The following is a 15,000-nucleotide window of genomic DNA, read 5'->3' as shown; positions in this document are numbered from 1 at the left end:
TATGTACATACACGCTCACTCACATTACCACACCTGACTGCTTTAGCCTTCACACACCTGACTCTGCTACCATTACACCTGACACAAATGTTTCCCTCTCTCTCCTCCTCCTCTGCTCTACCTCTGCTCTACCTCTGCTCTCCCTCTGCTCTACCTCTGCTCTACCTCTGCTCTACTGTCTCGTGTGGCCGAGTTCTGGAAATCTTTTAAACCATTTCGGGATGGCTTCAGTTTTGACAACGTTCCCCTTTGGTGGACAGGGCCACTGTCTCTTCCTCCCCTGTCCCCCTCTCCCTCCCCTTTCCTCTCTCTCTCTCTCTCCTCTTTTCCCTATCTTCCATCTCTCCTTTCTCCCTTTGTGTCCTTCCCTTAATTCGGTGGCGTTAAGGGAGGGAGGGAGGGACGAGAAGGGTTTAAGGCTTGGGTAAAATTTCACTTTTTTTTTTAGTGTACTTGGCTTAGTGAGTCTGTCTGTCTGTGTGTCTGGCTGGCTGGCTGGCTGTCTGGCTGGCTGGCTGGCTGTCTGGCTAGCTGTCTGGCTGGCTGGCTGGCTGGCTGTCTGGCCAACCTGTCCTCTTAAAAAGAACGTCGCTTTTGGCCGTTTGCCCGTATGGCCGAATTTGGACGTAATTTGAAATTGAAAAAAATATGAAAATAAATTTGGGATTTTTTTTTTCAACAACAGTAAGTTAAGGGTCCTCTGATAGGTTAGGTGGGCAGGAAATTCTCATAAAGTTTCAAAACGTTATGAAAAACGTTAATTTAAAGTGTCCTCTTATAACCTCTGCGCGTACGCCGGACGACTCAAATAGAAAACGGAACAGAACGTCACTTTTGTGAGTGGATTTCATTTCAAATTACGTCCAAATTTGGCCATAGTGCGCATACCAGCCAAAAGTGACGTTCTTTTTAAGAGGACGGGTTGGTCTGGCTGGCTGGCTGGCTGGCTGGCTGGCTGGCTGTCTGTCTGTCTTGCTTTTTAGGGGCCTGGCTGGCTGCTTCTCTCGATCTTTATTGGTTTCCTTGTTTGTATGTTTGTTTAACTTTTTTTTTAACTTGTCTCTTTACGCCTCCTGGTCGTGCTTCTGGTCGTGCTTCTGGTCGTGCTTCTGGTCGTGCTTCTGGTCGTGCTTCTGGTCGTCCTTCTGGTCGTGCTTCTGGTCGTCCTTCTGGTCGTGCTTCTGGTCGTGCTTCTGGTCGTGCTTCTGGTCGTGCTTCTGGTCGTGCTTCTGGTCGTGCTTCTGGTCGTGCTTCTGGTCGTCCTTCTGGTCGTGCTTCTGGTCGTGCTTCTGGTCGTCCTTCTGGTCGTGCTTCTGGTCGTCCTTCTGGTCGTGCTTCTGGTCGTGCTTCTGGTCGTCCTTCTGGTCGTCCTTCTGGTCGTGCTTCTGGTCGTGCTTCTGGTCGTGCTTCTGGTCGTGCTTCTGGTCGTCCTTCTGGTCGTCCTTCTGGTCGTGCTTCTGGTCGTGCTTCTGGTCGTGCTTCTGGTCGTCCTTCTGGTCGTGCTTCTGGTCGTGCTTCTGGTCGTGCTTCTGGTCGTGCTTCTGGTCGTGCTTCTGGTCGTGCTTCTGGTCGTCCTTCTGGTCGTCCTCCTGCCCGTCCACCAGCCCGTCCACCAGCTCGTCCTCCAACCCGTCCTCCTGCCCGTCCTCCTGCCCGTCCTCCAGCCCGTCCTCCTGGCCGTCCTCCAGCCCGTCCTCCTGCCCGTCCACCAGCCCGTCCACCAGCCCGTCCTCCTGGCCGTCCTCCAGCCCGTCCTCCTGCCCGTCCACCAGCCCGTCCACCAGCCCGTCCACCAGCCCGTCCTCCTGGCCGTCCTCCAGCCCGTCCTCCTGCCCGTCCACCAGCCCGTCCACCAGCCCGTCCTCCAACCCGTCCTCCTGCCCGTCCTCCTGGCCGTCCTCCAACCCGTCCTCCTGCCCGTCCTCCTGCCCGTCCTCCTGCCCGTCCACCAGCCCGTCCTCCTGCCCGTCCTCCTGCCCGTCCTCCTGCCCGTCCTCCTGGCCGTCGTCTATCCCGTCCTCCTGGCCGTCCTCCTGGCCGTCCACCTGCCCGTCCATCTGCCCGTCCTCCTGGCCGTCCTCCTGGCCGTCCTCCTGCCCGTCCTCCATCCCGTCCTCCATCCCGTCCTCCAGCCCGTCCTCCTGGCCGTCCTCCTGCCCGTCCTCCTGCCCGTCCACCAGCCCGTCCTCCTGCCCGTCCTCCTGCCCGTCCTCCAACCCGTCCTCCATCCCGTCCTCCTGGCCGTCCTCCTGCCCGTCCTCCTGCCCGTCCTCCTGCCCGTCCACCAGCCCGTCCTCCTGCCCGCGTCCTCCTGGCCGTCCTCCTGGCCGTCCTCCATCCCGTCCTCCAGCCCGTCCTCCAGCCCGTCCTCCTGCCCGTCCTCCTGCCCGTCCTCCAACCCGTCCTCCATCCCGTCCTCCTGCCCGTCCTCCTGCCCGTCCACCAGCCCGTCCTCCTGGCCGTCCTCCTGGCCGTCCTCCAACCCGTCCTCCATCCCGTCCTCCTGGCCGTCCTCCTGCCCGTCCACCAGCCCGTCCACCAGCCCGTCCTCCTGCCCGTCCTCCAACCCGTCCTCCATCCCGTCCTCCATCCCGTCCTCCAACCCGTCCTCCAACCCGTCCTCCATCCCGTCCTCCTGGCCGTCCTCCTGCCCGTCCTCCAGCCCGTCCTCCATCCCGTCCTCCATCCCGTCCTCCTGGCCGTCCTCCAACCCGTCCTCCTGGCCGTCCTCCTGCCCGTCCACCAGCCCGTCCTCCTGCCCGTCCTCCATCCCGTCCTCCTGGCCGTCCTCCTGCCCGTCCACCAGCCCGTCCTCCATCCCGTCCTCCTGGCCGTCCTCCTGGCCGTCCACCTGCCCGTCCACCAGCCCGTCCTCCAGCCCGTCCTCCTGCCCGTCCTCCAACCCGTCCTCCATCCCGTCCTCCTGGCCGTCCTCCAACCCGTCCTCCTGGCCGTCCTCCTGGCCGTCTTCCTGGCCGTCCTCCTGCCCGTCCACCAGCCCGTCCTCCTGCCCGTCCTCCATCCCGTCCTCCTGCCCGTCCTCCATCCCGTCCTCCTGGCCGTTCTCCAACCCGTCCTCCTGGCCGTCCTCCTGCCCGTCCTCCTGCCCGTCCTCCATCCCGTCCTCCATCCCGTCCTCCTGCCCGTCCTCCTGCCCGTCCTCCTGCCCGTCCTCCAACCCGTCCTCCATCCCGTCCTCCTGGCCGTCCTCCTGCCCGTCCTCCTGCCCGTCCACCAGCCCGTCCTCCTGCCCGCGTCCTCCTGGCCGTCCTCCTGGCCGTCCTCCTGGCCGTCCTCCATCCCGTCCTCCAGCCCGTCCTCCAGCCCGTCCTCCTGCCCGTCCTCCTGCCCGTCCTCCAACCCGTCCTCCATCCCGTCCTCCTGCCCGTCCTCCTGCCCGTCCACCAGCCCGTCCTCCTGGCCGTCCTCCTGGCCGTCCTCCAACCCGTCCTCCATCCCGTCCTCCTGGCCGTCCTCCTGCCCGTCCACCAGCCCGTCCACCAGCCCGTCCTCCTGCCCGTCCTCCAACCCGTCCTCCATCCCGTCCTCCATCCCGTCCTCCAACCCGTCCTCCAACCCGTCCTCCAACCCGTCCTCCTGCCCGTCCTCCTGGCCGTCCTCCAGCCCGTCCTCCATCCCGTCCTCCAGCCCGTCCTCCTGGCCGTCCTCCTGCCCGTCCTCCAGCCCGTCCTCCATCCCGTCCTCCATCCCGTCCTCCTGGCCGTCCTCCAACCCGTCCTCCTGGCCGTCCTCCTGCCCGTCCACCAGCCCGTCCTCCTGCCCGTCCTCCATCCCGTCCTCCTGGCCGTCCTCCTGCCCGTCCACCAGCCCGTCCTCCATCCCGTCCTCCTGGCCGTCCTCCTGGCCGTCCACCTGCCCGTCCACCAGCCCGTCCTCCAGCCCGTCCTCCTGCCCGTCCTCCAACCCGTCCTCCATCCCGTCCTCCTGGCCGTCCTCCAACCCGTCCTCCTGGCCGTCCTCCTGGCCGTCTTCCTGGCCGTCCTCCTGCCCGTCCACCAGCCCGTCCTCCTGCCCGTCCTCCATCCCGTCCTCCTGCCCGTCCTCCATCCCGTCCTCCATCCCGTCCTCCTGGCCGTTCTCCAACCCGTCCTCCTGGCCGTCCTCCTGCCCGTCCTCCTGCCCGTCCTCCATCCCGTCCTCCATCCCGTCCTCCTGCCCGTCCTCCTGCCCGTCCTCCAACCCGTCCTCCATCCCGTCCACCAGCCCGTCCTCCTGCCCGTCCTCCTGCCCGTCCACCAGCCCGTCCTCCTGGCCGTCCTCCTGCCCGTCCTCCTGCCCGTCCACCAGCCCGTCCACCTGCCCGTCCTCCAACCCGTCCTCCTGCCCGTCCTCCTGGCCGTCCTCCAACCGTCCTCCTGGCCGTCCTCCATCCCGTCCTCCTGGCCGTCCTCCTGCCCGTCCTCCTGCCCGTCCTCCTGCCCGTCCTCCATCCCGTCCTCCTGCCCGTCCACCAGCCCGTCTTCCTGCCCGTCCTCCATCCCGTCCTCCTGGCCGTCCTCCTGGCCGTCCTCCTGCCCGTCCTCCTGCCCATCTTCCAGCCCGTCCTCCCTGCCGTCCTCCTGGCCGTCCTCCTGGCCGTCCTCCTGGCCGTCCTCCCTGCCGTCCTCCTGGCCGTCCTCCTGGCCGTCCTCCCTGCCGTCCTCCGGCCTGGCCGTCCTCCTGGCCGTCCTCCTGGCCGTCCTCCTGGCCGTCCTCCCTGCCGTCCTCCTGGCCGTCCTCCTGGCCGTACTCCTGGCCGTCCTCCTGGCCGTCCTCCTGGCCGTCCTCCTGGCCGTCCTCCTGGCCGTCCTCCCTGCCGTCCTCCTGGCCGTCCTCCTGGCCGTCCTCCTGGCCGTCCTCCAACCCGTCTTCCAGCCCGTCCTCCTGGCCGTCCTCCTGGCCGTCCTCCTGGCCGTCCTCCTGCCCGTCCTCCTGGCCGTCCTCCCTGCCGTCCTCCTGGCCGTCCTCCTGGCCGTCCTCCTGACCGTCCTCCTGGCCGTCCTCCAACCCGTCTTCCAGCCCGTCCTCCTGGCCGTCCTCCTGGCCGTCCTCCTGGCCGTCCACCCTGCCGTCCTCCCTGCCGTCCTCCTGGCCGTCCTCCTGGCCGTCCTCCCTGCCGTCCTTCTGGCCGTCCTCCTGACCGTCCTCCTGGCCGTCCTCCTGCCCGTCCTCCTGGCCGTCCTCCAACCCGTCTTCCAGCCCGTCCTCCTGGCCGTCCTCCTGGCCGTCCTCCTGGCCGTCCTCCAGCCCGTCCTCCAGCCCGTCCTCCTGGCCGTCCTCCAGCCCGTCCTCCAGCCCGTCCTCCTGGCCGTCCTCCAGCCCGTCCTCCTGGCCGTCCTCCAGCCCGTCCTCCTGGCCGTCCTCCTGGCCGTCCTCCTGGCCGTCCTCCTGGCCGTCCTCCAGCCCGTCCTCCTGGCCGTCCTCCAGCCCGTCCTCCTGGCCGTCCTCCAGCCCGTCCTCCTGGCCGTCCTCCAGCCCGTCCTCCTGGCCGTCCTCCAGCCCGTCCTCCAGCCCGTCCTCCTGGCCGTCCTCCTGCCCGTCCTCCTGGCCGTCCTCCAGCCCGTCCTCCTGGCCGTCCTCCAGCCCGTCCTCCTGGCCGTCCTCCTGGCCGTCCTCCTGGCCGTCCTCCTGGCCGTCCTCCAGCCCGTCCTCCTGGCCGTCCTCCAGCCCGTCCTCCTGGCCGTCCTCCAGCCCGTCCTCCTGGCCGTCCTCCAGCCCGTCCTCCTGGCCGTCCTCCAGCCCGTCCTCCTGGCCGTCCTCCTGGCCGTCCTCCTGGCCGTCCTCCAGCCCGTCCTCCTGGCCGTCCTCCTGGCCGTCCTCCAGCCCGTCCTCCTGGCCGTCCTCCTGGCCGTCCTCCAGCCCGTCCTCCTGGCCGTTCTCCAGCCCGTCCTCCTGGCCGTCCTCCTGGCCGTCCTCCAGCCCGTCCTCCTGGCCGTCCTCCTGGCCGTCCTCCAGCCCGTCCTCCTGGCCTTCCTCCTGGCCGTCCTCCTGGCCGTCCTCCAACCCGTCCTCCAACTCGTCCTTCTGGCCGTCCTCCTGGCCGTCCTCCTGGCCGTCCTCCAGCCCGTCCTCCTGGCCGTCCTCCTGGCCGTCCTCCTGGCCGTCCTCCTGGCCGTCCTCCTGGCCGTCCTCCTGGCCGTCCTCCTGGCCGTCCTCCAGCCCGTCCTCCTGGCCGTCCTCCTGGCCGTCCTCCAGCCCGTCCTCCTGGCCGTCCTGCAGCCCGTCCTCCTGGCCGTCCTGCAGCCCGTCCTCCTGGCCGTCCTCCTGGGCGTCCTCCAGCCCGTCCTCCTGGCCGTCCTCCTGGCCGTCCTCCAGCCCGTCCTCCTGGCCTTCCTCCTGGCCGTCCTCCTGGCCGTCCTCCTGGCCGTCCTCCAACCCGTCCTCCTGGCCGTCCTCCTGGCCGTCCTCCTGGCCGTCCTCCTGGCCGTCCTCCTGGCCGTCAAGACGCAGGTTAAGGCGCCTCTCGCCACGCCGTGAAGGAAGGACCCATTCCTTACCTTTATCACCTCCTCTGTTTCGCCTCCTCTTCCATTAACATCTTTTTATACCCCCCTTCCTTCTTTCCCCCCCCCCTACCTTCCCTGTCGCTCTCTTCATGTCTGTCTGTCTGTTGTGTTGTCTGTCTGTGTTTCTGTTAATTAGTCATTGCTGTCTGTCTCTGTTAGGCTCTTTTATGGGCTCTCTTTCAGTGTGTTCGTTTCCCACCTCTCTCTCTCTCTCTCTCTCACTCTCACTCTCTCTCTCTCTCACTCTCACTCAACCCCCAGGTCTTTCTCTCTCTCGGACTCTTGAAGTATTTCATCTCCCAAGTGATACCTTGTATCTGGTCTCCTGCTTCCTACCCCTATCTTCATTACATTACATTTGCTTGGATTAAACTCTAACAGCCATTTGGTCGACCATTCCTGCAGCTTGTCCAGGTCTTCTTGAAGCTTCAAGCTGTCCTCCTCTGTCTTAATCCTTCTCATAATTTTGGCGTCGTCAGCAAACATTGAGAGGAATGAGTCTATACCCTCTGGGAGATCATTTACGTATATCAGAAACAGGATAGGTCCAAGTACAGAGCCCTGTGGGACTCCACTGGTGACTTCACGCCAGTCTGAGGTCTCACCCCTCACTGTAACTCTCTGCTTCCTATTGTTTAGGTACTCCCTTATCCACTGGAGCGCCCTACCAGTTACTCCTGCCTGTTTCTCTAGCTTATGCATCAACCTTTTATGGGGTACTGTGTGTGTGTGTGTGTGTAGGAACTTGTATGGGATTCGTGGGGTCTTGTTCCCCCTCGTTTTTGTATATTAGCACTATATTGATCACCTTTACAACGGCCTGGAAACTCCCCAGCTGCTAAGGATTGGTTGAATATTGTAGCAAAGGGGGAGGGATAGCATGGTGCTCGTGCTGCTTCCTTTAGTATCCAGGGTGATATCTTTGTTGGGGTCAGACAGGTCTTGTCACGCTCAGTTCCTGTAGATATCGCCTTGCTTCCTGCAGGGATGGCTATCCTCTCCCTCTCCCTTCTCTCCCTCCCACGTCTCTCCCTCCCATCTCTCTCCCTCCCACGTCTCTCCCTCTCATCTCCCAGTAATTCCTCGACCACTCCACGTGAAGGAGATGGAACACACCACTTGACGGTTGACGGGGGTCAAGCTCTCGGTAGCTTGACCGCCCTCTTTCTTGCGGCCATCAACTCCGTCCATTCCCACCCGGCGGGGGGGGGGGGGGGGCGAGCACTCTCTCTCTCTCTCTCTCTCTCTCTCCACTCCTCGTTAGTCTTGATAAGGGTCGTTAACACCCCCTTCCTCCCCCCCCTCCCTCTTCCTCCTTCTCTTATGTGTTCTTAAACGTGTTTGTTTTGTTTCTGCTCTCGTTACTACCTGAAACAAGCTTGACATTTTCGTTAATAGGTTGTTTTGTGAAGGTGTGTGATATTCCGTTGTCATTCGCCGTGTGTGCGTTGTTACGTAAGCGTATGGACTGCTTTCAAATCGTTATTAATGTAGAATTTTTCATATTTTGCTTTTATTATCATAGAGAAACCGTTAGTGTCCGTTAACGGCACACTAACGGATCGGTAAAGCTAAACAGCAGTTGCCTCATGCCCCGCCCACTGGCTCGATGCCACCAATCATATTAGCGGTTCAAAAAGTCTCTCCACCAATCCCATTTAGCGCTTCAAACTCAGGCTCCTCCCACTTGATACTGTTCAGTTCAGCTGGCCATCACCAATTGAGACATGATTGGCTAGTTAGCCAGTCGCCCAAACAAGCTGAAATTCAGACTCTGATGACAGCTTCATCAATCATCGCTGAAAGACCTTCAACTTTAGCCCCTAACCTACAGCTGTTTTTGTCAGATGGATTGCTTGTTAGGTCAAACCGTTACGCTTGTTACCATGTGGTTAATTGAGAGAACGAGGTGATCTGTTAAACGCTCAACCAATCAGAAGAGAGATCCTAAACTCTGATTCCACCAATTGGAATTGTGTTTGTATCCAGTTCCTTCAATAATTGTCAACAGTTTGACAGTTGACTGTTAGACAATTTGACTGTTTGACAGTTGACTGTTTCTCCTGTTGGCAGGAGAAAGTTTAAACTTGTTTTTTGCTCCGCCCCCATAACAGACACTCGACCAATCGGCGCGAGAAGTTTTTTTTTTTTTAAATTTTGAACGATCCAACCGTCGTTGTCAACGGTATTAACCGTCATCGATAAAATATAAAAGCTACAATATTTCAGGGAAAAAATTTGAGGGATTTTGATGATTTGAACATTTGAGTTGTCAAGAACATTATTATAAGAGCTAATCCCAAACAGGAACATTATCCCAGCTTAGTACTTTAAGCCTTACTCCCAACACGTTAGCTATCCCAGCCGTGTAGGCTATCCCAGCCGTGGAGGTTATCCCAGCCGTGGAGGCTATCCCAGCCGGGGATGCTATCCCAGCCGTGTAGGCTATCCCAGCCGTGGAGGCTATCCCAGCCGTGGAGGTTATCCCAGCCGTGGAGCCTATCCCAGCCGGGGATGCTATCCCAGCCGTGTAGGCTATCCCAGCCGTGGAGGCTATCCCAGCCGTGGAGGCTATCCCAGCCGTGTAGGCTATCCCAGCCGTGGAGGCTATCCCAGCCGTGGAGGCTATCCCAGCCGTGGAGGCTATCCCAGCCGTGGAGGTTATCCCAGCCGTGGAGGTTATCCCAGCCGTGTAGGCTATCCCAGCCTTGGAGGCTATCCCAGCCGTGTAGACTATCCCAGCCGTGGAGGTTATCCCAGCCGGGGAGGTTATCCCAGCCCGTGGAGACTATCCCAGCCGTGGAGGCTATCCCAGCCGGGGATGCTATCCCAGCCGTGTACGCTATCCCAGCCGTGGAGGCTATCCCAGCCGTGGAGGCTCCCAGCCGTGGAGGATATCCCAGCCCGTGGAGGCTATCCCAGCCCGTGGAGGCTATCCCAGCCGTGGAGGCTATCCCAGCCGTGGAGGCTATCCCAGCCCGTGGAGACTATCCCAGCCCGTGGAGGCTATCCCAACCCGTGGAGGCTATCCCATCCCGCGGAGGCTATCCCAGCCCGTGGAGGCTATCCCAGCCGTGTAGGCTATCCCAGCCGTGGAGGCTATCCCAGCCGTGGAGGCTATCCCAGCCGTGGAGACTATCCCAGCCGTGGAGACTATCCCAGCCGTGTAGGCTATCCCAGCCGTGGAGGCTATCCCAGCCCGTGGAGGTTATCCCAGCCGTGGAGACTATCCCAGCCGTGGAGACTATCCCAGCCGTGGAGACTATCCCAGCCGTGGAGGCTATCCCAGCCGTGGAGACTATCCCAGCCGTGGAGACTATCCCAGCCGTGTAGGCTATCCCAGCCGTGGAGGCTATCCCAGCCGTGGAGGCTATCCCAGCCGTGGAGACTATCCCAGCCGTGGAGACTATCCCAGCCGTGTAGGCTATCCCAGCCGTGGAGGTTATCCCAGCCGTGGCGGCTATCCCAGCCGTGTAGGTTATCCCAGCCGTGGAGGTTATCCCAGCCGTGGAGGTTATCCCAGCCGTGGAGACTATCCCAGCCGTGGAGACTATCCCAGCCGTGGAGGTTATCCCAGCCGTGGAGGTTATCCCAGCCGTGGAGGTTATCCCAGCCGTGGAGGTTATCCCAGCCGTGGAGACTATCCCAGCCGTGGAGGTTATCCCAGCCGTGGAGGTTATCCCAGCCGTGGAGGTTATCCCAGCCGTGGAGGTTATCCCAGCCGTGGAGGTTATCCCAGCCGTGAAAAACAAAGAATTAGTTTATTTGTTATCGGGAGAGTTGGAGGGGGGGGTGATGTGAGCATTTGGTCTGTCAACATTATCTCAGGTATGTGTACTCACCTAGTTGTGCTTGCGGGGGTTGAGCTTTGGCTCTTTGGTCCCGCCTCTCAACTGTCAATCAACTGGTGTACAGGTTCCTGAGCCTACCGGGCTCTATCATATCTACATATGAAGTGTGTGTGTGTGTGTGTGTGTGTGTGTGTGTGTGTGTGTGTGTGTGACGGGATTAAGGATCAAACACAGTTGGGCTGATAGTTTGGTCGGGGCTCGAACCTAACCTAACCTAACTTAACCTAACCTAACTTAACCTAACCTAACCTAACCTAACCTTCCCTATCACACGGTTCAAGTCCTTCCTTCCACATGACTACTGGAGGCCTCCGTAGCGTAAGACAGGGAGAGGGAGGGAGGTGGTGATAAGGGAGGGAAGTCACGGGAGATAAGGGAGAGAGGGAGATAAATAGAGAGAGAGAGAGAAGGGGGGAGAGAGAGAGAGAGAGAGAGAGAGAGAGAGAGAGAGAGAGAGAGAGAGAGAGAGAGAGAGAGAGAGAGAGAGAGAGAGAGAGAAAAGTGATGGTCGCTGAGTGATATAGTGTATTGATCGCTAGAGGAGAGAGGAGAGGTGTGGGGGAAGTGGTGAGAGGCTGGGAGGGAGGGAGGGAGAGAGGGAGAGTGGAGGTAGGGAGGGAGAGAAAGAGAGGGAGGGAGCGGGTGAGGGAGGGAAGGGAGAGAGAGAGAGAGAGACAGAGTAACGGGAAACTTTAATAAAAGTCGAGAGTTTGTAACCTGAGGGAGAGAGGGAGGGACGGAGAGAGAGAGAGAGAGAGAGAGAGAGAGAGAGAGAGAGAGAGAGAGAGAGAGAGAGAGAGAGAGAGAGAGAGAGGTGTAAGTATTACACAGTGTCAGGTCAAAGTGTCGTCTGGTAGTCAGTATAATTGTTGTTTGAAGGCAGTGAATAGTGGTGGGAATTGTTGTTGAGTTATGTTTTATACACGCTGTTAGTGTCAGGGTTAATGCCACAACATACATACATACATACATACATACATACATACATACATACATACATACATACGTACATACATACATACACACATACACACATACATACATACATACATACATACACAGTTGCACTGTGGTGCTACGAGGAGAAACTACGGGAATTAAACCTCACGTCACTGGGAGATAGAAGAGTTAGGGGGGACATGATCACCACATACAAAATTCTCAGAGGAATTGATAGGGGTAGATAAAGACAGACTATTTAACACAAGGGGAACACGCGCAAGGGGACACAGGTGGAAACTGAGTGCCCAAATGAGCCACAGAGATATTAGAAAGAACTTTTTTAGTGTCAGAGTGGTTGACAAATGGAATGCATTAGGAAGTGATGTGGTGGAGGCTGACTCCATACACAGTTTCAAGTGTATATATGATAGAGCCCAGTAGGCTCAGGAACCTGTACACCAGTTGATTGACGGTTGAGAGGCGGGACCAAAGAGCCAGAGCTCAACCCCCGCAAGCACAAATAGGTGAGTACACACATTGAAATATAACTATTTTCACAATTTTTTTCGAATCTATTTTAAACATTCTCCAATAAATTCCTAACAAAAACATTGACAAAATATTATACTTTGAAAAGAAAATGTCGTGAGAGATATTTTGTTGGGCAGTGAAGCACGACCATTATAATGAGGAGAAAGTGCTAAGCCACAGAAAATATTAATGTAAACAAATTTAATTTGTAAAAAAATGTAAAAATACCTCACACTCTTCACACACACTGGTTCAGGTCCAGCTGGCCCTTAAGATGGTGGTTCAGGTCCAGCTGGCCCTCAAGATGGTGGTTCAGGTCCAGCTGGCCCTTAAGATGGTGGTTCAGGTCCAGCTGGCCCTCAAGATGGTGGTTCAGGTCCAGCTGGCCCTCAAGATGGTGGTTCAGGTCCAGCTGGCCCTTAAGATGGTGGTTCAGGTCCAGCTGGCCCTCAAGATGGTGGTTCAGGTCCAGCTGGCCCTTAAGATGGTGGTTCAGGTCCAGCTGGCCCTCAAGATGGTGGTTCAGGTCCAGCTGGCCCTTAAGATGGTGGTTCAGGTCCAGCTGGCCCTTAAGATGGTGGTTCAGGTCCAGCTGGCCCTCAAGATGGTGGTTCAGGTCCAGCTGGCACTCAAGATGGTGGTTCAGGTCCAGCTGGCCCTTAAGATGGTGGTTCAGGTCCAGCTGGCCCTCAAGATGGTGGTTCAGGTCCAGCTGGCCCTCAAGATGGTGGTTCAGGTCCAGCTGGCCCTTAAGATGGTGGTTCAGGTCCAGCTGGCCCTCAAGATGGTGGTTCAGGTCCAGCTGGCCCTTAAGATGGTGGTTCAGGTCCAGCTGGCCCTTAAGATGGTGGTTCAGGTCCAGCTGGCCCTCAAGATGGTGGTTCAGGTCCAGCTGGCCCTTAAGATGGTGGTTCAGGTCCAGCTGGCCCTTAAGATGGTGGTTCAGGTCCAGCTGGCCCTTAAGATGGTGGTTCAGGTCCAGCTGGCCCTTAAGATGGTGGTTCAGGTCCAGCTGGCCCTCAAGATGGTGGTTCAGGTCCAGCTGGCCCTCAAGATGGTGGTTCAGGTCCAGCTGGCCCTGAAGATGGTGGTTCAGGTCCAGCTGGCCCTCAAGATGGTGGTTCAGGTCCAGCTGGCCCTTAAGATGGTGGTTCAGGTCCAGCTGGCCCTTAAGATGGTGGTTCAGGTCCAGCTGGCCCTCAAGATGGTGGTTCAGGTCCAGCTGGCCCTGAAGATGGTGGTTCAGGTCCAGCTGGCCCTTAAGATGGTGGTTCAGGTCCAGCTGGCCCTTAAGATGGTGGTTCAGGTCCAGCTGGCCCTTAAGATGGTGGTTCAGGTCCAGCTGGCCCTTAAGATGGTGGTTCAGGTCCAGCTGGCCCTTAAGATGGTGGTTCAGGTCCAGCTGGCCCTCAAGATGGTGGTTCAGGTCCAGCTGGCCCTTAAGATGGTGGTTCAGGTCCAGCTGGCCCTTAAGATGGTGGTTCAGGTCCAGCTGGCCCTTAAGATGGTGGTTCAGGTCCAGCTGGCCCTTAAGATGGTGGTTCAGGTCCAGCTGGCCCTTAAGATGGTGGTTCAGGTCCAGCTGGCCCTTAAGATGGTGGTTCAGGTCCAGCTGGCCCTTAAGATGGTGGTTCAGGTCCAGCTGGCCCTTAAGGTGGTGGTTCAGGTCCAGCTGGCCCTTAAGGTGGTGGTTCAGGTCCAGCTGGCCCTTAAGATGGTGGTTCAGGTCCAGCTGGCCCTTAAGATGGTGGTTCAGGTCCAGCTGGCCCTCAAGATGGTGGTTCAGGTCCAGCTGGCCCTTAAGATGGTGGTTCAGGTCCAGCTGGCCCTTAAGATGGTGGTTCAGGTCCAGCTGGCCCTTAAGATGGTGGTTCAGGTCCAGCTGGCCCTTAAGATGGTGGTTCAGGTCCAGCTGGCCCTCAAGATGGTGGTTCAGGTCCAGCTGGCCCTTAAGATGGTGGTTCAGGTCCAGCTGGCCCTTAAGATGGTGGTTCAGGTCCAGCTGGCCCTTAAGATGGTGGTTCAGGTCCAGCTGGCCCTCAAGATGGTGGTTCAGGTCCAGCTGGCCCTTAAGATGGTGGTTCAGGTCCAGCTGGCCCTTAAGATGGTGGTTCAGGTCCAGCTGGCCCTTAAGATGGTGGTTCAGGTCCAGCTGGCCCTTAAGATGGTGGTTCAGGTCCAGCTGGCCCTTAAGATGGTGGTTCAGGTCCAGCTGGCCCTTAAGATGGTGGTTCAGGTCCAGCTGGCCCTTACGATGGTGGTTCAGGTCCAGCTGGCCCTTAAGATGGTGGTTCAGGTCCAGCTGGCCCTTAAGATGGTGGTTCAGGTCCAGCTGGCCCTTAAGATGGTGGTTCAGGTCCAGCTGGCCCTGAAGATGGTGGTTCAGGTCCAGCTGGCCCTGAAGATGGTGCTTCAGGTCCAGCTGGCCCTGAAGATGGTGCTTCAGGTCCAGCTGGCCCTGAAGCAGATTCTCCTAAGAGAATCTAAAAAAGAAGGGTCCTGTGGTAGGTTAGGAGGGCAGGAAATTTTCCTAAAGCTTCAAAACGTCATGAAAAATTTTAATTGAAAGTTTCCTCTTCTAACAGAGTAAGCCGGAAGACCCAAACAGAAAACGGGACAGTACATCACTTTCGTGAGCCGATTTCATTTCAAATTGTGTCCATTTTTGGCCATAGTGCGTATACGAGCGAAAAGTGACGTTATTTTTAAGAGGCCGGGTTGCATCCATACCCAATTCTCAGAGGAATTGCCAGGGTAGATAAAGATAACCTGTTTAACTCGGGTGGAACACGAACAAGGGGACACAGGTGGAGACTGAGTACCCAAATGAGCCACAGAGACGTTAGAAGGAACTTTTTCAGTGTCAGAGTAGTTAACAGGTGGAATGCATTAGGCAGTGATGTGGTGGAGGCTGACTCCATACACAGTTTCAAGTGTAGATATGATAGAGCCCAGTAGGCTCAGGAACCTGTACACCAGTTGATTGACAGTTGAGAGGCGGGACCAAAGAGCCAGAGCTCAACCCCCGCAAGCACAACTAGGTGAGTATACACATATATATATATATACACACACCAGCTGATAGCTTGGTCTATCTAAACCATTGTAATCATTCACACAAACGACCTGCCGGCGACACTTGACGTAATTAACAAGGCCGTCAGTCTTGC

The 15,000-nt window shown here is 58.4% G+C and overlaps 3 protein-coding genes across 4 annotated transcripts in view; 2 read left to right on the top strand and 1 right to left on the bottom strand.

Moving 5' to 3' along the window:
• LOC123748137 (repetin-like) overlaps positions 1 to 7,697 on the bottom strand; it is a 36,224-nt gene extending 28,527 nt beyond the window's left edge. Inside the window, exons 1-3 of the mRNA XM_069323985.1 lie at positions 7,623 to 7,697; positions 4,669 to 5,232; positions 1,069 to 1,697 (exon numbers count right to left, since the gene is read on the bottom strand). Of these exons, the coding sequence (XP_069180086.1) occupies positions 1,069 to 1,697; positions 4,669 to 5,232; positions 7,623 to 7,697 (1,268 nt within the window). The remainder of the gene's footprint in view (positions 1 to 1,068; positions 1,698 to 4,668; positions 5,233 to 7,622) is intronic.
• LOC123752602 (centrosomal protein of 104 kDa) overlaps positions 1 to 15,000 on the top strand; it is a 146,305-nt gene that overhangs the window by 19,358 nt on the left and 111,947 nt on the right. The gene's annotated exons all lie outside the window — the stretch shown is intronic.
• Positions 12,105 to 14,396, top strand: LOC138364372 (uncharacterized). Its single transcript, XM_069323984.1, has one exon. The coding sequence runs from the start codon at positions 12,105 to 12,107 to the stop codon at positions 14,394 to 14,396; it is 2,292 nt and encodes a 763-aa protein (XP_069180085.1).

The sequence above is a fragment of the Procambarus clarkii genome, chromosome 13, assembly GCF_040958095.1.
Source record: "Procambarus clarkii isolate CNS0578487 chromosome 13, FALCON_Pclarkii_2.0, whole genome shotgun sequence".
NCBI lineage: Eukaryota > Metazoa > Arthropoda > Malacostraca > Decapoda > Cambaridae > Procambarus > Procambarus clarkii.
The sequence above is the reverse complement of the archived record's forward strand: the minus strand, read 5'-3'. Positions and strand labels throughout refer to the sequence as shown.